Source organism: Caloenas nicobarica, chromosome 4, assembly GCF_036013445.1.
Source record: "Caloenas nicobarica isolate bCalNic1 chromosome 4, bCalNic1.hap1, whole genome shotgun sequence".
Lineage (NCBI taxonomy): Eukaryota > Metazoa > Chordata > Aves > Columbiformes > Columbidae > Caloenas > Caloenas nicobarica.
The window spans coordinates 65,207,694-65,235,626 of NC_088248.1; the positions used below are offsets into that span (position 1 = coordinate 65,207,694).

At 39.1% G+C, this 27,933-nt stretch overlaps 1 protein-coding gene across 2 annotated transcripts in view; it reads left to right on the forward strand.

Moving 5' to 3' along the window:
* Window positions 1–27,933, forward strand: part of SLC2A9 (solute carrier family 2 member 9) — a 98,991-nt gene that overhangs the window by 51,097 nt on the left and 19,961 nt on the right. For both annotated transcript variants that reach the window (XR_010606129.1, XM_065634037.1), the window contains exons 9-11: window positions 2,554–2,655; window positions 4,463–4,538; window positions 23,725–23,852. Coding sequence is in view for 1 of the 2 variants with exons in the window: in XM_065634037.1 (XP_065490109.1) it covers window positions 2,554–2,655; window positions 4,463–4,538; window positions 23,725–23,852 (306 nt within the window). In the remaining variant the exon portion in view is untranslated. The remainder of the gene's footprint in view (window positions 1–2,553; window positions 2,656–4,462; window positions 4,539–23,724; window positions 23,853–27,933) is intronic.

A 27,933-nucleotide genomic window follows, 5' to 3' on the forward strand; every position in this document is an offset into this window, starting at 1 on the left:
GTGAAGCATTCAAGTTCCTCATTGCTACTGTATTAAATAAATAGCAATGATGAATGCTTGGGAAATCTGGCATCAGCTCAGAGAAAAGAATCACTGCACACGGATTTGCTTTATTTCGTCCTGAATTTTCTCTGAATAAAAAAGAATTTAAATGTATTAGAAATTATTATTCTTTTCTGTAAAAAGAATATGGAGCCCACAGATCTGCTGTAACGGTATCTGTACTTGGCTGCTCTCAGTTAAAACTGGGAGTTCCTTACCAGCCCACAGAGTTTTGCCCAAATATGTCCAGACTACTTATTCTCAATGTACGTAAGCACAAGTGCATACACACATCTTTTCAGAGGACTTAGTCCAAACTGTCCTCCCCTACTAGGGTTTGCTTTTCTTTGAGCTTTACAACCAGAAACCCTCTAGCACTTTTTTCCCCGATGTTTTGCTTTGTATGAGAGATATCTATGAACCTTTTTCTAAGAGAAACCTGCATCCCTTACTCTGTTTTAATACAAAACCTACCAGCTGGTGTAACATCAAGATTGTTTAATCATGACCACCAATCCAGAATTGAAAAAAATAAGGGAAGTTCCCTGGTATGTCAAATTACATATGCAGCATCTACTGCAGAAGTCTCCATCTTCTTATGGGCCCATCAAGTAACTTTTCATCTCTCACAGCCATAAAAAATATCTCTTGGTTAAGTGTATGTGCGGCCACATGTGTTTGCAAGATGGATTCATTAATCATCGTGGAAAATACTTGGCATCTTGTAGAGGTTTTGACTGTGCAGCACTTGCAGTTTTGGAAGATTTGGACCCCGTGAGCACAACTTGAAATGTTAATAACATCAGTGCGAGTCTATTTTAAACATGGCTCTGAAACAAATTCTATTATGGAAGCTGTGGAAACTGTCAAAATGAGTATATTTCCTCATTTAAAGAAATGACGCTAAAGCTTGCTCCAGAGCTGCGTTCCGTGTTCTGCAGTGTGACGGTGCGTATCTCTGTGGAAGTCCAGCTCAGCGGGGTGCGGGGTTGGCGGGTTTTGCAGCCTGTCCTAAAATCTGCCGGTGAACCTGATGCTGTGGGAGAAGCTCTTGCCAAACCAGGCGTTTCTTCTGTGGGTGACTTTGTACTTTCCTTTAACACGTTTCTTCTAGATGCTTACGGTGGAACGGTGTGCATCCGCTCCCAGAATTAAGGGTATCGCTCGGGATTTAATCTTAGTTGCTCATTTTATCTTTTGCTCAAGGGAGGTGTGAAAGCGGGACTTCCGTCTCCAGTAAATAATGACGTGGCAAATAGTTGTGTAGTTCTGATTTCAGGTTATGTGAAGTGATGCATTTCAGCCTTCATGAAATTGTTTTTTCCTTCTCATAAGAAAGCCAGTTTTAACTAGCAGTTCCAGTAGTTATCAACATTAAATGTTATGACCTAATGTATGTATGGTATTTTAGTGAGTCAGACTAGCAAAGAAAAGACAGTTCCATGTTACAGCTTTTTAAGAATCTTTTCATTGTGTTCTGCTCTAGCAGATAGGTAATACTACAGCCACTACATTCAGATTTTGTGATTACTTTTAATGAAGTTGATTTATGTTCAGGTGTTACATATAAATTCAAAGTGTGTGTGCGTAAATATCAGTGTCACAAAGCCCTGTCTGAGCAAGGTTTTCTGACAGGTGGATTTGTTTTATCTTGCTATTCCACTTACATTAACCATCCTATATCATGACTGAATGGTTTTTTTCTGTGTTTGGACAAAAAAAAATTAAAAAATTTAGATTAATAAAAAATTATCTAACCTATAATAAAAAGTTTTTGAGCTTAAATTTTAAGCCTTTTAAGCTGAAATTCAGAAAGATCTTGAAATTAAGAAACGTGCAAAATGTTTGAACTTCTGACATTTAAAAATTACATATTTTGAGAACACTATTGTAGGAATTTAGTGCAAATTTGTAAGCAGTTCAACCAGTGTGGAGTTATTTCTCCCCTAAAAAATAATAACAACAACAACAAACCAACAAAAAAACAAAAAAAAACCCCACACAAACAAAACCAAAGAAAATTTAAAAAACCCTCAAACTTTTTGTAGTTATCATATCGATTATTTTAATATAGCTGATGAACAGTCCTTGTTTTACTATTAATTTGTTATGGAAGAAATTTAATGTAGAAGTAACTTTGAAATCTACCATGTTAAAAGTATTAAAGTTGAATTTACCAGTTGCACATTCTTCTTATCAAGATGCTCATATTTGTTCTGTAGGGGGAAATCCAGGCATAAAACTACTACCAAGTACTTTTTTTGACCGTTTCCCATTTTTTTTTCGGTGGTTTCAAATAAGGATGTTATGCTGACTTGTTTTTTCAAAGAGGTCAAATTACGTAAACATAATAGCAAACACAGTTACGAACACATCATAGCTGATAAGTAGTATAAAATCAGATCTCATGGTTTTATTTTTGGTGTTCATAGTTGCAAGGAGAACATAGTTCATTATCTGAGTTCTTCAGTGCTTTATCAAGAAAGTCAAATGCCACTTTTTGTTTTCCAGGGCTTAGTTATTGAGCGGCTTGGACGCCGACCTCTGCTCATCGGGGGGTTTGGGTTGATGGTTGTCTTCTTCGCAGTGCTGACCGTCTCTCTGACTTTACAGGTAATACTACAGCCACTACATATTTTCACTCTTGCCTATTTTAAACACCAGGTGCTCGATACCTGTTTGCCTTGGCATTCCTGCATAAGCCAGTCCTCTTAATTAGTTTGGCATAAGGATTTGAAGGTCTTTTATGTTTCTTTGTGAATCAATGTACTATGATTAGCCACAGCAGCTTTTCCATTAAAAAGCCATATGGTCTTTGTCACATTCACTCTCCTTAACTCAAGGATTCATGCATTCCTGAACCATTATGAAGACAATTTAGCCCATAGTTGGGTAAATAGTTTGCCTATATTATGTGTTTTTATCTTGATTTGTAATGCAGTCTTTGAGATTTCTTTCCTACTTTGTATGTCATTCTTATTCTTAGGCTTGGATGGTTTTTTTCCAGTAGTGGACAATTTCCATAGTTGCTGTTTCTTTCAAGTTGCATTTCTGATATTTTTATTGAAACTATAAAGATTTAGCCTTTACAGAACATCTGCACTTAAGTTCTCAGATGTTATTAGCAGTCAGTTCCCCAAAAATTTGAAACGGTGAGAGGAGGACTATTAAACTAATTTAGATACTGACCCTGAGTTACTTTTCCTTGCTTAGCTTCCATTTTCATAATGATGCCATTTCTTTCTGTTCCTGAGAGCTTTTGAGAAGTAAAACTGACAGTCTGCAATGGCATGGGTTTGGGCTGTCTTTCATCAAGTCATTTTTCCCCTGGTTTTGATTCCTGTGTCTTGCCATTCTTTTGACTTTCAAGTCTTGTTTCTTGGTTGTAGAAAGTCAGTAAGACAGTTTGACTAGCAAATGTGTGCCACACCATTGCAAAGTTTTATTTGACTTACCTGTATGTACAGCACAATAAAACTTTACTTCACATACCCATCATGGCAACTATAAGGCAGCTCTCCAGAAGAGAGATGTTATTGGAAGTAAACAATTAAAAAATTCTCTTCAAAATCTTTTGAAACCTAGTCTGATCTGTGAGGACCTTCAACTGTTGTAAATATCTGAAGTTAGAGTGCCTTCCAGTTTTAGTTCCTTTCAGAAGTGTTTCAATCTGTTGAGAGATTAGGTATTGCTTTGAACAAAGGACCTGGGGAACAAATGAATAGGCTTGATGTCAGGGCAATTTGTAGCAACTCTGGTTTTGCACCTTCTCTCTTTCAGTGCCCTTAGAGACCTTGGATCTGAGCTCAGATGAGAGCTCCAAAATTATTCCATTTACAATTTCATTAAAGAACCATTTATAGTTTGTTCTGTTTTCCATGTACCAGCTGACGCACACATGGCCTTCCTTGTCTGCAAAGTCAGATTATGGCTAAAATCCCTGGATTGTGGCTTTCACATGCTTTGCTAAGGTTCAGGTACAGCTGTCTTACTGAAAGGAACCCTGTTGTGCCCAGCCTTTAACTGGGGAACTTTGAAGCTCTGTTGGGCCACCATAGTTGCACTTTTTAAACATGGCTGAAATACCTGAGGAGGATGGAGGTGCTGAGTCTGTTCAATGAAAAGTAAAACTTTTTCCAGGATGGCTTGAATGTCAGCACAAGAAGTTGTAAACTCTCAGAGTTGTGACTTCTGTGGTGCAAGAGCTTGTCTTGTTTCTCTGCAGGGATTCTGCAGAGACCAAGACCTTTAGTACAAATCATCTAATAAAGTCCTACAGAAATACTACAATTTTCTAGAACAATTCTAGACTAAATTCTGAAATAGAGAAAGAATTGTGGAAAATATTCTCTATTTTTTTTTTTTTTTTTAATATTGGTACATACAACACACTTACCATGAACGTCTTTTATCTACCCAGAAAACCGTGCAGTGGCTTCCTTACCTCAGCATATTTTGCATCCTTGCAATCATTGCATCATTCTGCATTGGACCAGGTATGTCTATATTTTTTCATGGTTTTTTGTACATCAAAGCATAGGTATTTTTGCACTGGCATTAAGTAAACAAATTGTTTGTTGGGAACTTCACTTTACCCTTGCCTGATGGCCACAAGGGATCTAAGACAGTGAAAAGTGATGGCAACACAAAGCGATAGCAATATGCTCAATAAAACCCCATGTACGCACACATTCCCACTTAGCCGTCAGCATAACTGAGAACTAGTGCCTAAATTGCAATCAGTACCAAATTAAAATGTTGGCTACTATGGTGGGGTTACTATGATTTTGTAACTCTATAAAAAAACTCAGACTGGAAGCTGAGTGTTTTATTTATCAATGCTTGTCTTAGCATTTCAGTGCTGGTAGGATGCAAATTGGACTCTGGTGGAGGAAGGGGACAGTTGTGTGTGGTTCCTTTCTTCCTTTCCAAAGATAGAGAAGTGCTGTGCAGGAGGGTTTACACATGCTCTCTTTAGGAAGATGATGGAAAAGGTGGATGTCCTGATGATGGAGCTGCTTCTTGTCTGGCAGTTCTCTACTGACTGCACACATTTCAAATCTGATGCCCTCAGGGTAACTGTTTTTGTAGGCTTGTAATGAGTTTATCAGATCTGTTTCCTCAGCCCAGTTTTGATTACTTAGAGTTGGATACAACTTCATAGAAAATCCAGCTGTAATTTTTAAAATTTTTTTGCTTTAACAAAGAACATGTTTAAGGATAAAAAAGTAATAAAGCCAGACCTTTATCGGAAGTGTAGAATGAAAGGACAAGAGCAACAGTCAAGTGTCAGCAAGGGCAATTGTGACTGGATAGAAGAGAATAAATTTTACACCGAGAGTGGTTAAACACTGGAAGACATGGCTCATAGAGGCCATGAAGTGTCCATCCTTGGAGCTCTTCAAAGCTCAGCTGGACAAGTTCATGAACAACCAGCCCTGCTTTGACTAGAGGCTGAACTCCAGAAGTCCCTTCAAACCTAATTTATCCTGTGATTCTAATTGCATCATGTCTTTGGAAAATGCATTTTAATAGGTAGGCATAATACACAAATACTTAATTCAGTGTAGTATTTCTCTAAGCAGTGTTGTTCTAGCCTTCGGATACTAGATCAGAATTGGATCCTGCAGTTATCAAATAATGAAATGTTAACAAAAATTATCTGCAGACAGATAAAGAGGAATTTAATCCAAATTCAATACATGTACAGAATAAGATGTCAAAACAGTGCTTAAATTTTCAGAGATTCTCTTACAAACTGTTCTGCACAAAAATGGGAAAAATCAGCTGCTTTTTAGGAGTTTTTCATGGATGTTCTGCTGTGAACCCGAAAGCAAGGCTTCCGTTCCGCTGAGTTCTCAGTTTTTTTCATGCACCATTTATTGCCTCATTTTCTTTATGAAGATCTTGACATTAAACTTTAATCAGCTGTTTATATCTCTTCACCACTGAAGTGATCTAATTAATCGATTGTGGTTTATTTGGGGGAGAAAAGAGTTGCTGATGTTTTGTGTGACTCTAATGAAACATGGCTGTAATGCTGTGGATCCTCTTTTGGAAAAGCTGAGGAAAATGGCGAGACCACAATATTCCTTTTTCCCTTGCTTCTGGGAAGATAGTTTGCCACTAATCTCTGTGCTTATTCCTTTACATATGGTTGCTGACTGGAGGGTGGGAGTCAAACAGGCTTGAGTAGGGTCATTAGCACACCCAATGTTGGACTGTAGGTGGCCTATGAAGACTGTTCTTCACCTCCAGCTCTTCTTACAAGGCAAATAGTGCAAATAATCTTGCAATCCCTTTGTCTTTCTGTAAGAACAAATCTCAGGTTCAGCTAAGTCCCTAGTATTGCGGACATGTGTTTCTTAGACTGAGATATTTTTTAAAAAGAAGAATTTGGTGGAATAGAACTGCTTTTACATTTTGGATACCTAAGTAAAATCAAATGTTGACTCGAAACTTCTTGAAAACTTCCTTTCCACTGTTTTAAGTAGCTCAAACAATTTCAGTGCAGCTGCTTGCAACATCTACCAATGTTTTTTCTAAAAATCTGTTGAAACAAATTTTATTTTTTTTCCATTTTACAGACACGTTCCACTGATTTTTACAACTTGCAGATCAATATGTTCTTACATGTTGTATTTTCAGTGTATTAAGAGTAACCCTTTACATTTCTCTTTCACTTCACCATTCTTCAGAATGGACTCTGATTTTCTTAACTTAGCTTCTTTCCTCTTACCAATGCTAGTCAGGATTTTCTATTGTGCTTTGCACCGTTTTTGAAGCAGAGTCTGCATATATGTGCAAGACAAACAGCTTTCGTTTGCTATTACTTGCTTTCTACAGAAATTCTTTAAAATTGTATCTTCTGTGGGTTTTTTTATTGTGCTTATTGCTTTTAAAGCCAAAGAACATTAATACTGTACCAGTAGCTACCTAGTTGGCCTCTCCACATTTCCTGTATCTGTTCAGACATTTGTAATACCTGATAATAGTGTGAATATCTCGGTAGCAGTGAACAGTGCTTTGATTTTTATGAAAATTTTGTTGATTCGCACTTCGGCTGTTGAGAAGAAGTTGCAAAGAATCATATTCTGGTTCCTCTGTAAATCAGTAGCAATATTTTAGCTGACTTGAATGGGACCAGATTTGTCTTCAGTGAAACTTTGCTGTTCTGTTTAGTGGGGCTTAGAAGATCTAAATTACTTGGTTATGTCTTAGCTGGGGGCAGATACCTTTCAGAATATGAAAGCAACTTCCATTATTAGCCATGTTTTAAGATGGATAAGTGAGAAGAGAGCATATATATTTTTTTTCTGAACAAATAATGTATTGCCAAAAAGTGAGATATCCACTGGTTTTTGTATCACAAGGCACAACTTCAATATTTGAGTGCAATTGCTGTGACAAGTTTTGCCCTCACCACCCCCGCCCCGTACAGAAAAGACATCAATAAACTGCAGCAAGTTTGCTGGGGAGTCACCAAGTCAGGGACAGGAGCCCCGTGAGAAGGGGCTGGGTGAGCTGGACCTGTTCAGCCTGGAGAGGAGGCGGCGCTGGGGGCACCGAAGAGCAGCCCCTGTACCTATGAGGAGGGTGTTGCGATGACAGAGCCAGGCTCCTCTCGTGTCCTGGGAACGCTTCAGAGACAAAAGGCATAAGTTGAAGCAAGAAAGATGCAGAGGTACTGTAAGGAAAAGGTTTTTGCTTATAGAGTGTTGAGCAGGTTACCAAGGATTTTGAGTCCTTAATTACTACACAAGGATCAAAACTGGATAGTTTGTACTTCTGCTTTTTTATTTCAAAACTCTGTAGTTCATTGGGAAATCTGTGTTTCTGGATCTTCCTAGATAGGGAAAGTGCTACTCACTAGCAGTTACCAACTGATTTAAAATTGGCTGGGTTTTGTTGAAAACTACACTGTGACAGTTAATACCAAGATACCCTGTATGTGACAGATACAGCATATCCATATATATATGTCATACATATTTTTCAGCTTGGGGCCTTACTGAGGCAGAGTTTCCAAGATTTTTGTAGTCTTCCATGAATTTGTTCGTTCCCTGTCTGAAACTGTGTGAAATTTTAGCTTCTTTTAGCAAAGAAGTCTACCACCTTTCATGTGCATGAAGACATCCTTTGTTTTGCTTGGTGTGATGCCCTTTATGTCTTGCATTGGAAGAAGCAGAACAATTGATCCCCTTCTTCCCTCTTCAAGTTTCTTGTGACCTTGTAGACTTTTACCTTATCACCTCAGATTTCTTCAGACTGAATGCCTATTTCTTATTGCTTTCTTCTCAGTGATATTTTATTACACCCTTTAGCAGTAAAATTTCACACTTCAATATCTAGTATTCTTTTGCAGCAGTCTGGTAGTTTAACAAGACAAGGCTGAAGTTTAGGAATAGCTTTCCCACCTTTCTGGTCGGTAAAAGCTTTTCCCCAAGAAAATTAATGTATGCTCTTTATTATTAAGTTGCAGATTGTTAATGTTTGTAGCCTTTTGCAGAAGGTTGAGCATCATTTGTTTGTATTGGTTAAAAAGGTATTATTGTTATGGTATTACTAACACTTATTACCTTATTTAATTCCTTCTTTAGCTATTTAGAGCATTTCAGCATTCTTCAGAGTGATTCCTACGTGGTTTGTAATGATTCTGGAGATACAGATTTTCATCTAGGATTAATTCAGTTTACATGCACTGAGCTATTGGTACTTGGAAAAAATTATCCCATCTGAAAACAGTAAATAACATGAGGAATTGAGCATATAAAATACTGCCATAACCTTCTAGAGCATAAAATTGCCTTTAAAAACACAGTATTTTCTCTCTTGTTAGAACATCTGATACTTTCTTGATAGCTTAGATGTTGTGAGGTCTCCCACTCTCTGATAGCATATGGATGAGTCCCATATGCTCCTTTACAGCTAGGATCAGCTGCTACTATAAACTGTGGGGTTTTTTTATTTGTTTCATTTTTCCGAACTTGGCTTTTCAGCTTGCAGATGTTTTTCAGGCATATTTCTGGGGACTGAAACAGTAATGCCAGCAGGTACATTCAGGCATGCGTGTGATTTGGTACTTCATCATTTTTACCAAAAGACAAACAGTGGAAAGCTTTCGTGCATTTATTAAAAATTAAAGGGACCTTTATGTTAAAGATCTATGATCTGAAAGAAAAATACCCTTCACAAGTTGCCTGTTATTTTATAGATTAAGGAGCTGTGCTATTCCGGACAGTTGCTTCCCTGTGCCCATTTGGTTAATTATACATGAGTGAAGGTTGCAAACAAACATATTGTTTTCCAATATTACTTTTGATTATGGGAACACGTTAGTAAATAGTTTTACAGTTTGCCTTTAAAAGGCAGAAGCTTCATGGAAATATTTTTCTTGTTCACACACTTGATCTGAAATAAATAAATGATATGTTTCAAATGAAGAATTGTCATCCAGCAAAGAGTAAATAGAACGGACTAAGGGGATTAGTTCTGGTTCCTAAGGAGAGAACAAGAAAAAAAAAATCAATGGAGAAAACAAATCACAGAAAAATAGTCAGAGAACATTTTCAGTATCTCCACAAAGCATTTGTGCTGTTTGGGTTAGGTGTCATGAGCAAATACATTGAATTGGAATGCCTTTAGTGAGTGGGTAAACAATTTGCAGCTCCTTGGAAATTTTGGTAGTGATAGATGAGCTTAGGTACGTGTGAAATGTCTTCCTTCTTTCAGCTTGTCTTAGATACTATTTAAGGAAAAAGGAAAAGCTAAAAGCAGTTAGCCCTACTTTCTCAGTTAAACCTGCGTGGCTGCCTCTTTGTGGACACTGGAGTATGTTTGACTGTGCTTGCAGAATCTATGTCTCTTTCAGGAAAACCACACTAGAAATCTGACTTAAACAGAAAGTGTGTAGGTTCTGCTTTATCTGTTCACTTGAATTCCCAGTCCACCCATTGTGCCTTTGCAATGGTCACTGTGCAAGTGATTTTTGATTTTGCTGGGTGAATTGAAAAATATATATATGCATGTGTGTGCATTGAGTGATTGGAGTTAGTTTTATGAAGCTGCTGGAGACTGACCCCTTTTATCTACCACCAAATAGTTTGAAAAAAAAAAAAAGGAAAAAAAAAAACCGCAAACACAAACAAGAAACCACCAACAACAGTAAAACCAGCTGACCCAGGGAAATCCAGGGACAGTTTCCTTATTTGCCTGCCAGGATTGTGAGCCCATCTGCCAGGGAGGCTGTCACGTATTCTGGGATGAGGGTCTTTCAATGTTCAGTTTTGATGCTGTTCCAATTTATATATAAGAACTAAATGTCCATTCTCTGAGCCAGAGAATGTCTCTTCTGCCATGTGTCAAGAGATTCACCCCAGATGGTAGAACATGGTGGGGGAAAAAATCAATCAACTGATTAATTGAGGATTACAGCAATGTTAGCATGGGCTTCCCAATGGAAATAAGCATGACAGAGGCACAGTGAGACCCTGAGAACTTTGGAAACTTGGCATAAAGCATTTCCATGCATTGTCTTTGTATGAAGAGATTTAATAATGTGTCTTCCTTAAAAGAATACTCTGTTTAACATCCTTCCATCCAGTGTTGATAAATGGAGGAGGCAATGCTGCAGAGATGGGAAAGGAAACCATGGTGGGGGAGGTTAAGTATGATGCCTGTCTTTTAACTAAATGAAAAGGTGGGAGGAGTTAGACTGTTTTAATAATATACCTGCTTTGAAGTAATCCTTCCTTCATCACCTTCTTTCAGAAATTGAAAAAGTCTCTTGTGAATCAAACTTTTGCATATTGGGTGGCTCTGGAAATGCAGTGAACTGGAGCACTGGACTGATTTTACCATTGGGAAAATAAGCCCCAAGACCCTATTTTTGCAGTAAGACCTGTAAAAGGTGTTTGTGTTGCCCTTCCTTGGGCCACTGTAGCTGGGAGAGAGGTCAGTCACACGTGTGCCCAGGCAGGCGTGCGGTCACGTTCCCTCCTCCAGGGAGCATTCCCCAGGAGTTCCCGGGAGTCCTCTGGAAGGAAAAAAAAATCAGCTTTTATTACAACAAGCAGTAATACCAGGGGAAGTTCCGGAAATCTGAGGAGTTGCTTTAATGTCCATTGCTCGATTAACGTAAATCAAGCCATCTTTCTGCAGGGAATTCATGTTACTTTGGTAGCACTTCCAAGTTTGAGATTAGTGATTCACTTGAAACCTCACTTCATCTTTCACAGTTTAACCATTTCTAGTAATAGGACATGTATAACTGCAGGCAGTTGGAGAGAAAAAGAGGCTTAGAAACTCAGGAACAGAGTGAGGATTTAAGGATGTCTGAATATGCCAGTTAGCTAAGGGAGAATATAAGAATGATATCTGTTGGTGTCACGTGGAAAACTTCCCCATAGATGTTTATATTTTATGCAAGTCATTTGAAAGCTTGTTTTATATTAACAGTCTATATGCACATTCTAGAGACCTAATGCATCATATTGTCGTGCATTGTCTCTCTGTATTGTAAAGTGAAAAATGCTCGTTGTGTTGTCATGTGTCATGTCATCATTTTTGAGATGAAGACTTGGAGCACAAAACTGTTCATGTAGCAGTTTGCCAGGAAGGTGGCAAAGAAGGGCTATTGTGAAGGTGAAGAAGATAGATATTTATATTAAAAGATACAGAATAACTTCATAGTGCCTAACGAAAAGACTGCAAATAGAATTTCTGTTTCCACATACATGTACAGAAGGGAGAATAACACTGAGAAGAGAGAATAAGCTCAAGGTAAATGTTACTGCAGAAAATCACAACAAAAAGCCAAACCTAGGTGCTACTTAGCCATGAATAATTTTAGAATAGAAATTGGAAGATAACTCGTAGCCACTGCAGGAGCAGAGTTCTCTAGCAACTTCTCAATGGAAGAAACTTCCAAAGGGAGAAACTAAACTTGAGTGTTTTAAATTTCTAAAAAGACTGTATGAAATACTTCCTGAAACAGCTGAGGATTGGAATTGAACCAGATGATCCAATCTGATCCTGGATTCCTTTATCTCCAAGTCCATTGTTCTTCCTTTCTCTCTAAGTGAGATATTTGATCCTTGGTATAAAGTCTGTCTTTTTTTTTTTTTTTTCCTTCCACTTGTCAGAAGGTCCATGTGTCTGTGAAGATGAGCATGTTCACAGAGAGGATTTTCTAGCTGGTCATTACATAGAGCATATAGCCCATGACTGTAATTTACATCAATAGCTGCTACTTTAAAATCAGTGGCGCTCCAGTGAGAAAAAAGCAGGAATCTCTGGTTAATCCTTAGACAGTGTCAACAGGCAATCTGACTTTACTGTCCTATGCTGTGTAACCTCTTAGAAGTAGTTACTCTGGTCCTAAATGCTGTAGGTATTTCTGTGGATGAGTGGCACTTCCCTTCAGAAGTCCTGCTGACTTCAGTAGAGTTTGCATAAGGTTGCATTTAGTGTGAATAGGATCAAATGTGAATCAGTGTGATTTTGCTTCAATTCCTACTTTTAAAATAAGTTCCTATTCAGTATGAGTAGGGATGACAAAATCAGATCAGTGACATGTTTCCGGTCAAACTCCCATCACAGAAAAATGAAGTCAATAAAATTCACTGTAATGGAATTTGAAAAAATAGTTATTTTATGGTAGTGAGATCTTCATTTTTTGACTGTTGCTTTTTATAGCGATTACATTTTCAGACACAGCTAAGAAACCTTAGCAAACCGATAATTTCGGAAAAATGTTTCACTTTTTGTGTCTTTTTTGAGAGTTTTGTCTTATAATTGAGTTTTATAATACTTGTCATGGTTTATGGAGTGTGAGTGAAGTCTTTCCCAGCACAGCTGAATACAGACACAATAGAAACATGATAATGGTATATTTAGCATGTGTTAAATTGACATTATGAAGTAAACAAAAGAAAACTCAGAGGAAATCATTGCTGTGCCCTGAGGTGTATCAAAGATATTTTGATATTTAAAGCTTACATCAGCCTATGCTCTTACTCTGAATGCCAACATGCAGCTGTATTGACAGGGGAGCAGTTGTGATAAAAGGGTCACTTTGAAAGTCATGAGGTTTGTTCAATCTGAAATGTCATCAGGGAAGAAAAAAAAATCTGCCTTGGATGTGAAACACAAAGAAAGGTGTGATAGCACACACATAGACATTAAAGAACTGAAATGAAAGGCAGCATCAGTATTATTGCCTGAAATAGGCATCTACAGAAGCTTTGTGTGATGTGTTAGCTTCCCCACTTAGAGTGGGATGTAAGAATGTCTAATGCTTGTGGCCTCCCACAGAAGTATTCTTTTAGTACACTTTCTTTTTAGTACACTTCGAGAAAGAGCTTGCAGCTTGCTTGAGTGGAAAATATCTTCTCTTTGTACTAGAAAAGTGTACCATGTTAAAAAGAAACAAATAAACCCAGGTCACTATATATTTAATTAAAAAGTGGTGGATTTGAACATTTAGATTCATTTTCAAAATGTCTTTTATTCTGTAAACTAGAAGCTTTTACAGTCTTTCTAGCACATAAGCATCCTTTGATAATGTCAAATAGTTCCCACATCAGCTAAGAAGGGTATTTGTGCACAAATAACCTCTAGTTTTCGTGGTTATTTAAGAAAACGTTTGGTTTGTTGATAGTTGTAAGGCTTTTGTGGGCACAACAGTAGATTTAAAACATGCTTCACTAAAAGCAGGTGCATATTCCAGACATGAGTTACAGTTCGGTTCAGGAACTTGTAATAACGTGGAGATATATTGTTGTTGTGCAATACGTACCCGTCTCAGTTGAAGCTTTGCCGAGGGGTTTCTGGCCCCATCCCCTGCCCCACTGTGCCACTGCATTGCTGCAGACGCCGCTGCCACCCATCCATCCAACACGAGGAGCCTTAGGGTTGGCATTTCAGCCTCCAGCTGCCACCCATCACCACCTGCCATGGTAGTGCCATTGCTCTGATTTCTGTGGGCTGTGAAGCACAGCGGCAGGAAATCTGATTTATAACACCCTTCCTCCCTTGGTTTGTTCTGGCAGTGGGAGAACCTTCTGCCCGCTCTTGGGGCCAGGAGCACTTTCAACTACTTCTACTGAGTCAAGGAGATGACAGTATGGGAAGTTTAAGGGCTTCGCATGAGAATTTATCTTTTTGTTACTTTTCAGTGAACAAACTGAGGTTTGGGGCTGTTAAGAAATAAAACTAGAATTGCTTACAATCTGGCCACATCTTCGTTGATTTTTTTTGTAGGGAAGATAACATGCCCCTTGAATATATTGAATACAACATATATTTTGGGATTGATACCTGGTTTATGTTTTGTTTGAATACTTCTCTCTTTAAAGAGCAGCATAGGGTAAATGTGTAGCTTTTATCAGTTCTGTTACAGAAGTGATTTCAATTCATTACAATTAGCGGAGGTTCTACTGAAAAACGAACCCCTAGTATTTTAAAGGTAACTCTGTCTGTTGGATAAAGACATTGCTAGAGGTGACATATGGAGTTCTTAGCAGCAGGAAAACTTATGAACTTTATCCCTTTAACAATAGATTTAAAAATTATCTTAATTGAAGCTTTCAAAAATGTGAATGCTTTGACACTTGAGAGCACTCTTCTCACCTGAACTAACACGTTTTACTGAATGATCCTTAATTACTTGCTGATGGCTCACAACTCCAACACTTAAGAAATTTACTGCTGGAAAAATGCACCCCTGTGTTTTAGAGCTTTATATAACTGTGAAAAATGTATTTATTCAAAAGCTGTGTAAGTGCATTACTCAGGGTAACGGGGACTGGATATAGAAAGCCCAGTAAAAAAAAAAATACTGTTTCTTCTGTGAATTAATGTAAAATATTTAAACTTACAAAAGTGCAAACTAATAAATATATAGAACAGTAGATGTAGAACTAATGAATGTAAGACAAAAAAATACTTTATTTTCCTTGTTTCCAGGCACAATGCACAGCAAAGTTCTAAGTTCATCTCATGTATTTCTGGCTAAGCTCCATGGCTAGCATTTAAATGCAAATGTTTACTAGTTTTATGTTGCAATGAAAGTTGCTTTAGGGTCTAAACAGCATTTCTTGATAGCCAGCCTACTATGTAGAAAGCTAAATAAACAGCAGTAAGAGACTTTGGGGGGAAAAATAGGTCAGGACAATTGCGTGAACATAGGTAGTCTCATGGTGTCAGTTTGACCAGGTAAGCAGTTTCCTTTGAATCTCCAGATGCTGTCCTACTCCAGAAACCTTACTTTTTTGGGAACACTCAGTTATATGCCTTTGGCAACTTCTTTCTAAATTTCATCAGAAAGAAGGTTTACATCTTTCATCACAGCAAGGCTGTCTTTCTTCAGGCTGGTACTTGTAGTCAAAGGGCACCTTCTGGCTCTCGCTTTTCTGTTTGGTAGCAAACAGGTATTGCTATTTCCTATCTCTATTTTGGTTATTGGCCATAGTAAGGAAAATAAAATATTTTTGTTGTCCTACGTTCATTAGTTCTACATCTACTGCTCTCTGTACCCTGCCTACTGTCCTGGAGCAGCAGCCAAATTCTTTAATCACAGTCATTTGAGGCCCATGTCTTAAAGATTTCAATGGTTTCCAGAAATCATAAACAGTGAAGATGTGGTCTGTTACCCATCTTAAACAGCAGGAGGAGAACAGGGAGAGGCTCTTCTGTCCCAGGTTCTCTGAAAATCTGGTCCACTGTTTGTACTCTTGGGGTCCTTCAGGATGAATGCAGCTATAGAATGACATGGCTGTGCACTGCTACTATGATTAATTTGTTAAAATATTTCATGAGGAAAGCCTGACATGCCACACTGAGTTTTCAAGACTGTTTCAGTTTGCACAGGTTCACAACCAGCAGCATTTTGTGCTAATGGGTTGTCAACCTGAATTCCTGATGAGGAAATCATGTCTGATGACTTTATATTTCTTTCAGTAGATTATTGTAGAAGCAATAAGCCTATATGAGATAGGGCTTGGGTTTTTTTCTGCTTTCATCCTGTCATAGTGATGCGACTGTATGAATATTTCACTTACCTAGGACTGATTACACTTGTGAACCTTTAATTCAGGTATTTCCACAATACTGCCATCTGTATAGTGGATGAAAATGTAAAGGACTCTTCTGTGCTTTTATTACAGTAAAAACTCTGTCATTGATCTTGTCATTGTGATCATTGTTTTTAATTGTGTAATATTAGGAGAAGTGATGTTAATCAGTGTCTGATCACCATTGTTGCTGAGAATAATTATACAATTAATTATATCATAAAGACTCAGTCGTAGCTCAGTGAAGAATTTTTTTTTTAACATTCAAATAGAAGAACAGAAATTCAGGTTATAATTATGGTTCTGATACGATAAAGTGAGTCTGAAAATAGAGCAGAAATGGTTAAAAGACTATGTGCAGTTAAAAGTTGAATGTATTTTTTAATTGTATTTTATTCTTCAGTAGAGATGTAGAATTATAATGGTGAAGCAAAAATTGCTAAGTACCACAGTAGAAATTGAATCTTGATGTTTCAGTGTTTACAAAAAAAAAAAAAAGGTAATAATCAAACAACAATAACCAGGAAAAAAATACCCCACCAGATTGAAAGTGTTACAAAACACCAAAAAAGATGGACTGGATTTGTAGAGAAGTTGGCAGAATGGCCTATGTCTGGACTGCTGGTTTTTACTACCAGAAAAAAAAAGAGGGGGGAGTGCAAAAAGAAAAAGCTAGTAAAAATTGAAGACATTACTCAGGCGTCCAGGAAACAGTTTTTTGTTTTGTTTTCAAAACAGAACATTGTTGCAGAGTACTTGCCAGTTTTCTCAAAACATCTCACTTGGAAGACTCCATCTCTCAGTGTGCAGGGTTGGGAAGTCTGGGAGCGCCTGTCCTAATCCAGGCTCTCAGGATTTCCAGACTCCCTCTCCTACAGGTAGAATTTAGTGCTGAGTCGAGCAGGAGGCCACTAGGCTGCACGGCCACGGGTGGTCCTCCTGGTGGGGCTGGAAACCCCACAGCTGGCCCTGGAGCCACGGCCTGAACACTGAGTTTTGTCTTGAGTGTCCACTGAAAAATGAGCTGCTGTCCCAGGGAGTTCCTTTCTCTTTGCTGATTCTTAGGGCACAAGGTTTCCATCGCCTTTAGAGGTGATTTCCCTATGTAATAAAACTCCCTGATTTGTGTTAGGCATTTGTTCTTTTAACAGTTACATTTCATAAATCATTTATATAGCCATGACTTCAACTCCCAGTTAGGTACTGGATAAAAACAGAGTGAGGATCTAAGTATTTTCCTTACTCTTTCATGTTTTCTGTATTGAGATTTTTGCACTGAATTGAGTAACTTCTGCTAAGCAATGTTTATTTGTAGGTGCTCACTGAGCAAAACAATAAGTATGTGTACTTAAGTTTTCATAAGAAAACATGTTGATAGTTGTGCAAATTGAAATATAATTTGAAAATCTGTAGCATGTATATGAAGAGTATTGTTTCTGTTCATGCATAAAGGACTACTGGATTTCGATTCTGGATGTTTACCAGCAAATGACATTGATTCAAAGTGTAACTGGACTAATTACTGAGGGAAATTACTGAGTTCAGGATCTCATGTGGCAGGAACAGAATGCCAAACAGAATCGCAACTCTGGACTTCAGTAGGGCCAAATTCGGCCTTTTCTAGCAATTGCTAGGGGAAATCCCATGGGACAGGGTACTTGAAGGTAAAGGGGCCCAAGACAGTTGGTTAGCATTCAAGGACTGCTTCTTCCAAGCTCAAGATCAGAGCATCCCGACACATAGGAAGTCAAGGAAGGGAGCCAAGAGACCTGCATGGTTAAACAGGGAACTACTGGGCAAACTCAAGTGGAAGAGGAGGATTTACAAATCATGGAAGGAGGGGCTGGCCACTCGGGAAGAATATAAGGCTGTTGTCAAAGGATGTAGGGAAGCAACCAGGAAAGCTAAGGCCTCCTTAGAATTAAACCTTGCGAGAGGGGTCAAGGACAACAGAAAGAGCTTCTTCAAATACCTGGCAGATAAAATTAACACCAGAGGCAATGTAGGCCCACTGATGGATGAGGTGGGTGCCCTGGTGACAGAAGATACAGAGAAGGCGGAGTTACTGAATGCCTTCTTTGTCTCTGTCTACTCTGCCGGAGGCTGTCCTGAGGAGCCTCGTACCCCTGAGGCCCCAGAGGAAGGCAGGGCAATGGAGGAGTCTGCCTCAGTTGATGAGGACTGGGTTAGGGAGCAATTAAGCAATCTGGACATCCATAAATCCATGGGTCCAGATGGGATGCACCCACGGGTGCTGAGGGAGCTGGCTGAAGTCATTGCTGGACCACTCTCCATCATCTTTGCCAAGTCTTGGGAAATGGGAGAGGTGCCCGAGGACTGGAGGAAAGCAAATGTCACTCCAGTCTTCAAAAAGGGCAACAAGGAGGACCCAGGTAACTATAGACCAGTCAGCCTCACCTTCATCCCTGGAAAAGTGATGGAACAACATATCCTTGGCGCCATCTCAAGGCATATTAAGTATAAGAGGGTCATTGGGGCCAGTCAACATGGCTTCACCAAGGGGAAGTCATGTTTGACCAACCTCATAGCCTTTTATGAAGGCATAACTAGGTGGATAGATGATGGTAAAGCAGTGGATGTGGTCTATCTTGATTTTAGTAAAGCATTTGACACAGTCTCCCACAGCATCTTCGCAGCTAAACTGAGGAAGCGTGGTCTGGACGATCGAGCAGTGAGGTGGACTGGGAACTGGCTGAAGGAAAGAAGCCAGAGAGTTGTGGTCAATGGGGCAGAGTCTGGTTGGAGGCCTGTATCTAGTGGAGTCCCTCAAGGGTCCGTACTGGGAACAGTACTATTCAATATATTCACCAATGACTCGGATGAGGGAATAGAGTGCACTGTCAGCAAGTTTGTTGATGACACCAAACTGGGAGGAGTGGCTGACACGCCAGAAGGCTGTGCTGTCATCCAGCGAGACCTGGACAGGCTGGAGAGTTGTGGAGGGAAAAATTTAATGAAGTGCAACAAGGGCAAGTGTAGAGTCTTGCGTCTGGGCAGGAACAACCCCAGGTTCCAGAATAAGTTGGGGAACGACCTGTTGGAGAGCAGTGTAGGGGAAAGGGACCTGGGGGTCCTGGTGGACAGCAGGATGACCACGAGCCAGCACTGTGCCCTTGTGGCCAGGAAGGCCAATGGCATCCTGGGGTGGATTAGAAGGGGGATGGTTAGTAGGTCGAGAGAGGTTCTCCTTCCCCTCTACTCTGCCCTGGTGAGACCTCATCTGGAATATTGTGTCCAGTTCTGGGCCCCTCAGTTCAAGAAGGACAGGGAACTGCTGGAGAGAATCCAGCACAGAGCCACAAAGATGATGAAGGGAGTGGAGCATCTCCCTTATGAGGAAAGGCTGAGGGAGCTGGGGCTCTTTAGCCTGGAGGAGACTGAGGGATGACCTCATTCATGTTTATAAATATGTAAAGGGTGAGTGTCACGAGGATGGAGCCAGGCTCTTCTTGGTGACAACCAGTGATAAAACAAGGGGCAATGGGTGCACACTGGAACATAGGAGGTTCCACTTAACTATGAGAAGAAACTTCTTCCCAGTGAGGGTGACAGAGCCCTGGAACAGGCTGCCCAGGGAGGCTGTGGAGTCTCCTTCTCTGGACACATTCAAAACCCGCCTGGACACCTTCCTGTGTAACCTCATCTGGGTGTTCCTGCTTCAGCAGGAGGATCGGACTAGATGATCTTTCAAGGTCCCTTCCAATCGCTAACGTTCTGTGATTCTGTGAAATGAATAAAATACACAGAGAAGTATTGTTGCATGTCTAATTGTGTCAGGTGAGCTTAATCTAATTTCTTTAAACAGCCCACTGATATACAAGTCCTGCAATAGGAAATTTGTAATTTCCAGTAGATGTAGCATGCTAACAGGTATAACAATCTTTCTTTAACTGTACTACAATATGTGAAGAGTTTCTTCCATTAGGTTCACTGCAATGCTGAAAAGAATGACGTATCAGAAATGAATAACTATAATTATTGTGGTCAATGCATTACTTTAAATTCATGTTCAAAAGCTACCTTGCTGAAAAACTCCTACAGGAAATCCTAATATACATTTTTGGTTTTATGATCAGAGCTAAAATAACACTGTTTCACTGAAAATTGTGTGGAAAGCCTTCCAGGGGAAATGCTAATGCCAAGTTCATCCTCCATGAGAAAGAACTTAAGTTAGCTTTTTTGTGAAATGATTTCACCCACATTCAAATACATATTAAAGTTGCAAAACTCATGACAAAAAGACTGTTTCAAAAAATACAGTGGCTTGCCATTTGGATTGCCTATGGCTGTGGTTTCCAAGTGTCTGTATTTGAACACAGGCCAGTATGGGTCCATCTAGGCCAGTGCTTATGTAGAGAACCTTGCAATGAGACTGACCGTGTAAGGAATGGTTGGTGAGATGCTGTATTGTCGTCATGGCTCAACTATTGAAAAAGTAAAGTGGAAAATCCTGGGATTTTGTAAAGAAACCAAGGCTGCATCCACTGACTGGATAGTGGCACACTGCAGCCTGCATCCAAACTGGCCTAGTCAAAGCACACTACAGCTTCCTTCAGTCTCATGCACCCAGATTTCTTTCTCAAATAAATGAAGTTCCAGGAGAAAAGGAGTCCTTGAACACCCCTCTGACACTTTGAAATGGCTGGGGATGGAGTCCTGGAGCTATCAGTTCAGCTGATCTCAGGTATCCTCACTGTTGGTGTCTTAAGGCTTTACATTTTCCTTCAGGTTGCCCGAATTTCTTTTTGACTTCACTTAGTTGGGTGTTCTTCACAGTGGTGTGGCTCTCGGCAGGCGTTTGCATCCCCTGCTCTGCATCCTAGTGAGATGAAGTCTCTGCTCTTGCAGTCATATAGCAATATACAGCAATGACCTCCCTTCATTCAGTTTCTCATGTTTCTAGACCTGGCCTTTCACATAACTCATCTATTGATTTTCAGGCTCCTTGGTTCCTCCATATAATTTCTCTTAAGTCATCCCTCTACAGACATGACTTTCTCTGTTTTGTCGTGCTATGGAGATGCTTGTCTATGCCTCAAGAAAGTCTGGAGGTCTGTCTGTGCCACCTTTCCCATTCCTCTAAAGAACATTTGAAAGAACTCAGAGCAGCTGCTAATTTCTTTTATTTTTTTCCAGACCTTGCAAAATGCTATTTTTACCATCACTAGATTAATTGATTAATTTTCAAATTACATTGAAGAGTTTTGTGCAAGTGTGACTAATCATAAGTTTTAGTGATGATTAATATGTATGTAGAAAGTACATTTGAATTTCAAGGAACCTTTTTCCAAGATAGTGCCTATGCATTTTTATTTCTGTAACATTTATGCTTTCTGATACATTTCTGTCCTTTTGTACTTTTTTTGGTCCTTTTTTGCCTCTGGCTTTTTTCTTCTGTTGTACAATGTGTATTTTCCCAAATGGGTCTCAAACAGCATTTTTTATTATACTGACAAGAACAGCAACACCTCTGTAGATTGTCCTGCAGCAAAGGCATGACAGAATAAATGATAATAAATAAATGATCTTACATGATTTTTTTGTTTCCAGTCCTTTAATTCCTCTCTCCAAGGGGCAAGTGCCCTAGCAAACCACTGCCTTGCATGACATTTGAGACCTAAAACAGATGCTGACAGAACAGATATGATTGTTATTTTGCCCACCATCTTAGGATTTGAACCCAAATCCCAAGTGTGTGATAACCACTAATCCACTAAGGATTGATAGACCACGTGTTGCTTCGATTTCAATAAATTATGCAGGTTCAGCTGCTTATTCTACATGTTCAAAGTACCCTTTTGAGAGGTCACTTTTTTTTAGTCACAGAATTCAGATACTACATATGAGTTGTAGATTAACACTAAACTAGGGCTTAGATGACCTCAAGTCTCCTTATCTCCGTTTCCTATATATAAAGTAGGAGTAAATAAATGTATTTGCTCTGTGCTTTTGTATGTGTATTTTACACTGGCAGTCTGTGGGACAGAAAGTTCAGTTGAAGCCTTTGCTGCCATTGCAGATAGGTTCTCCCAGAAAGTCACATCAGCTGATGACAAAGGGTGATGTTTGCTAATGTGGGTCGCCTTTTGCTGCGTCACGTTGCCTTTCTTTTTTGCATATATTCATCGTCTCTGCATCTGAAAGCTCTAGGGTGAAGGAATATCTGATACCATATGTCATCTGCATGTCCTGTTAGGCGTTTACAACTTCCTATCTTATACTGCTCACAGGACAGCTTCTGGTGCTTGTGTTTAAGTGCAGTGCCATTGTGTACTAGGTGCTACATGACAGTGCATTGCTATAGAGGACTTGGAGATTTTTTTCACAATTGTCCAACAGTAAGGATAGTGCAAAAGATAAGCATATAGATCAAGCAAAAACATGCAAGGAGAAGATCCAGTGGATGGATAAATTTTTGGTGTTTTTTTTTTTTTAATCTTAGTGTATATATATATAGGAAGTCAGGATTGTTATAGAGGTTTTTGAGAGGGAGTGTGTCTATTAATATGCTTTTGATTGTCCACAGTAATGTATTAAAATGCTTAAAACAGAGAAAGGACTTACATAGTATGTGTGTACATGCGTATCACCTACAAAGCTAAGTGGTGAGGCAGATAATACTGGCAAGACATGAGGACCTAAAGGTAGAAATTGGTAGTGCCAGAATACTGAAAACCTGTCTGGTGTTACTAGGTTTACTGTTTTCCAGGCTGTAGTGAAATAATTCTGCAAGTAGATGCATGTCTAATGTGCAACTTTAACTGAAATATGTAGCCCATCAGCAAATGCAATCCATGTTCTATTCTATGAATATAGAAATACTTCTATTGAAATATCCTATTGGAATGCAAGAAGCTCAAGATCATAGATTGAGGCTTTCAGCTACTAGACAGCTCTTCCCCAAAGGTACTGTCAGGCCAGCAATATGCTAGTGCTGTACAAAATAGTCCACTGCGCAAGTGGAAAGAAACATGAGTGACAAATGTGGTATTCAACTAAACTTGTTATTAGAGAGGTCAGAGTCCTTGACTGATGGGATTATAGACCTTGCCAGAAATGCCAAAAGTGCCAACAGTATATCTAGTAAGGGAATGTATTAAATAAGCATCAAAGAACAGTATGCTTGTAGAGAAGCAAATGTTTTGCCTTTTTTATTGCTAAAATTAAGTGGATAATAATTATCCAAAACAGCTGTTTAATCTCTTTGGAGCCATTTTTCCAGCTGTTAAGGTCTACAAGCATTTTAGTAGAAACAATCATTCTTATTTTTAGTAAACGGCTCGTCACATGTTACTCAGGAAGCTGATGTGTGGATTCACTGCTCTGTCGCTTGCTTGCCATCATGGGAAGAATGTAAAACAGGAGATGCGGCGGTGTGAAAGAAGGAAGTGTCACAGTTCTCTAAAGTGTGATTTTGACAAATCACATTTTACTGGCTCAGCAGCCCCTGCGTGCACCTGAGCAGGGAACTGTAGAGCAGTGCTGGTCACTGGGAAGTCTGACATGGAACATGTTCATGTCTGTAAGTGAAACAGCTGTTGGCAGAGGAAGTTTACTGAAACCATTGACTTGTTGGACCCCGTTTCAGGTGGGATTCCATTTGTCCTCACCGGAGAGTTCTTCCAGCAGTCGCAGAGGCCAGCCGCATTCATGATAGCTGGGACAGTCAACTGGCTCTCCAACTTCGCAGTCGGACTGCTCTTCCCTTTCATTCAGGTACTCAGCAGCCTTGATATTTGATATACTATGACACAGCTGGTGTAGTGTAGCATATGATGTTTGAATAGTAATTTTCAGGTAATAATAAATGTCTTTTTATTGAAGTGGATGAAATTGCCACAATATTTCTGATACAGTTCAGTTGTGCTACCTGCACATCCTTGTTTGAATGTTGTGGAGAAAATTGTCCTGCAAAAGAAAAATTTTTGTAACTGTGGACAGCCCTTTATGACAAATTTCCACAGAAGTTCTTTATCAAAGCAGTCTGATGGCTGTGTCAAGAGTTCACGAGCACTGATGGTGATTGTCACTGTCTTTTTCTTCAGCCTTTAGGCCACCCATCTTCTCGTTTACCCTAGGCTTTGAGAATCCTTTTTAGTCTCATTAAGGAATCTCCTCTCCATTTAAGCTCTCTGTATTTTTAAATCTCTTCTGTCAGGCTTTTATCTTCATTAGCTGGCTCCTTCTTGCCGTAGCCTAGTTGCTGCATGAATGAATTTGTTCCTGTCCCGGCTTCCCCAGGCTTGCATAAGCTTCACTTTCAGTTAATTGCTTTATTTCTTTGGCTGGACTAGTCGCATAGAGGACAGAGGCCAGTCATCAAGAGCTATCTGACAACTGATGTTTGTATTCTAACAGGATAACTTTATTTTCTTTTTTTTTTATTGAAAAAATAAAATTCAAGGTTGAACATAAAATGGTATTTTTCCCCTCTGATTCCTAAGGACACTTCGTCATTGTTGATGTGTTGTTGTCTGGCAAAGGAGGCTTCAAGTAGCTTCTCATTCAAAAGTACACTGAGGGCATTTTCCTGACCATGAACCTCTCCCAAGGACCATCCACAGACTCTGGAGCTCACAAGGGAGCTGATTGTCTGTCTCAGGAGCTGAAGGACAGGCGATCAGTCCCCTGACCAACCATGTCCAAACTCTTTAAAGAGGCATCCTGCGCCACAGATAACATTTTAAGAGTGAAGCTTACAACTATAGCACAAAATAAAAAGTCCTAGTTGATTTTTTTTAAAATGCACAGAGGAAAGTACTAGGGGCAGGGGAAGGGTACAGAGAGGAGCAAGCCCTTCAGGCTACTTGCAGGTCCGCACAACCAGGAAAGAGATTTTGGATTACTCTTTGAATCATCTCCAAGTAAGAGAGTTGAATAACAGGCAAGGAGGTGTTACTGCTGTTTGTGCTTTCTTAAAACTGAAAATTATATGATACTTTATCATATGCAATACTGTCTAATAGTATTTGCAGATACTGTGAAATCATCTCATACTGTAAGACTATAATTCGTTTTCATTTGACAAGTAAAACTGCTTTTACTAAGTAGTACTGTTTAAAATTATCTGTATGAGTTTATGGGAGAACTTAGAAGTCTTACAAAGTCTGACCCTTGATCTAAGTTTGACACTTAATTTAAAATTCCTTGTAAAAAGGGAAAGTGTCTAGGTGTTTCAGTTACCTGGATCACCTTCAAAAGTCAACGTGAGTATAAAGGCTGAGTTCCTACGAACATTGACTTCAATTGGACTGCTCAGAACTGTAAGTCTAAAGAGCTCGTTTTAATGCTTACTGAAATCAATGAGTGTTTTTTATCAGTTTCACAGCACAGAATAAGACTTGCCGTCTTAGACATTTAAGGTGAGATTTTCAAAAGCAGCTGGAGACGTAATTGTTTTCCCACTGAGGTCATTAGAAAATCTACCAAATGCAGCAGAGAAAGAATTAGTCAATTCCCTCGTGTTTTTGAAAACCTGACCTTAGCCATCAGCATCAGTGTGGTCCAGGAGGCAGCCACAAGCTCATCCAGCCAAGTGGATGCTTCTGTGTGGTTTACCAGCTGTTTCTGCAGGCAGGCAGGGACTGACTAAACTTAAGCAGCGCTGGGGATCGCCTTCCGTCCTGGCTGGTCCTGCGCTGGTGGCCCCGTCACGTCCTCCATGGGGCCAGGCAAGGTGGCAGGGAAAGAGGTCTCACGTCTAGGGGCGTATAATCAGAATACTTTTATTTGGCATGTTTTTAAGCTATCCAGAGACGTTTAAGGAATGATCACATTTCTCCAAAATTGCAGGGTTTGGCCTCCTGCGTAAAACTGAGGAGTTACCTGAGCTCTGGCTGTCAGTCAGATCTGAATTAATGCAACTCAGGGTTCTCCCTCTGTGTCCTGCTAATCCCACCTTGACAGATCACCTGGTGGGACCTGTTAAAAAAGGCCCTCAGTAAATTCAAATAAAAGGTAAACTACATGCTCTAACTTTTCATATGCATACTAACGCCTTTTGAGTGATTTAGTATGCATCCATATGAAGTTTGCTGTAGCTTTGGGGAATTTATCATTTTATGTCATAAAAATTTCCCATTGTGTGATTACAAAATTACCAGTTTAAACAGAGATAAATCATATTTCCAGTTTGCAGGGTTTTCAGTTTTCTCTTTTTTAAAAAGTAATAAAGAAAAAAGCTTAGAGTTTGCACCTAAAGATGAAAGCAGTGTTACTCAGACTTTGATTTTTAAAGGTTTTTCACGAGATCAAACTATAGCATCTCCTCATTCTCTGACTTTCACTTCTTTCCTATTTCTGTCAACCTTATTCTCAAAATTCAGCTCATGAGTCACTTTACCAAAAGGCAATAGCCTCTTAGCTCATTTTTGTAGTCTAAAATGGGAAAAAAAATCTTTAAAATGCCTTCACAGAACAAATGCATAATCCCTTCTGTGTATTTAAATACTGACCTGATTTTTTGAGAAACAACAGTTACTTTTTTGATTGTTGTTGTGCTTCTACAAAATTATCCCAAGTGTTCAGGAAACAAATATGTTAACTTTAGAGTTACTCAGAAAATGAACCAGCAGTTAGTTCTCCAAATGTCACCAATGAACTAGTTTGAATGCCTAGATTTTCTCCCCTCAACCATCTGTAGATACATATAATAGAATAAAACACTGGCTTGAGTCATACATTAAAACGTATGGACAAGGTTGAAAAGCTAGTACACAAATCAGTTTTTGACAAATGTAAAAATAATTAAACTGTAGCTACTGTTCCAGCTCTCACCACTCCATATTTGAGAAATTCGTTTGTGTGAAGGATCAGAACTGAGGTTAAAATGACAACTGATACTATATTGAATTCACAAGTACATTTGATATTTTGTGATTACTAGGAGGTGTATGATAGGTGTCAAAAATGTGCATTTAAAAAAATCTTTTACTGCAAAATATAACAATTGAAGAAGCATTACTGCATGGGTTCTTGGAACATACAGAGAAATTGCAGAAGATCTGGTTTTAGATCTGAAGGCATTTCAGACTTGTGTTTAACATAGAGCTTGACCTTGTGAAATGTCAAACAAGTCACCTTGATAGACGCTCAGCAGAATCTTTCCCATTGCCGTCACTTGAGAACGAAGGCATGAGGCTTTCCTGAGCTGTGAAGAGGCAAAGACAGCTTTGGTCAGCCAGTAGACCAGAGATGCATGAAATGGTTCATAAAGACATGGTGACCCCTCTTTTCAAAGCATTTCAGTGCCCCTACAGGTGCTAGAACTGGGTCATAATACTCTGTTATTTAGGTGCCAAATCTCCAAATTTTCATTCTTGCAAAATTACCTCCAGTGAGTATTTGTAATATTAAAAAAGTTATTTGGCTACTTGAGGAAGAATGCTGGAAGCTATTCTGTAAGAATGCTTGTGTAAGCCTGAAGGAATTAAAACGCTTTATCTGAAATAATTACAACTTTCAACACTTTTCATTTTGCCTTTACCTTATATACTATCCTTTTATACTTTTAATGTGTTGTAGTTGGATCTGAATCTCAAATTTTTGTGAGCTACCCAAAATAGGCATTTAGAAAGGTTCAACATTTGTGTGAGCTGATGAAAAACTTATTGAAAATATTGTCATATCTAAATAAGTGTGTCGTGTCCTTGTTCTTAGGGACTTATGCAAACACTTAATTCCAGCATTTGATTTAAAGGCAGCTTGCACTCATAGAACTATTGATATGCGTTCATATGCCTTCAAAAGTTCTGAATCTAAAATATCCTGTATTGATTATTCACTTAATGTCTGTTTT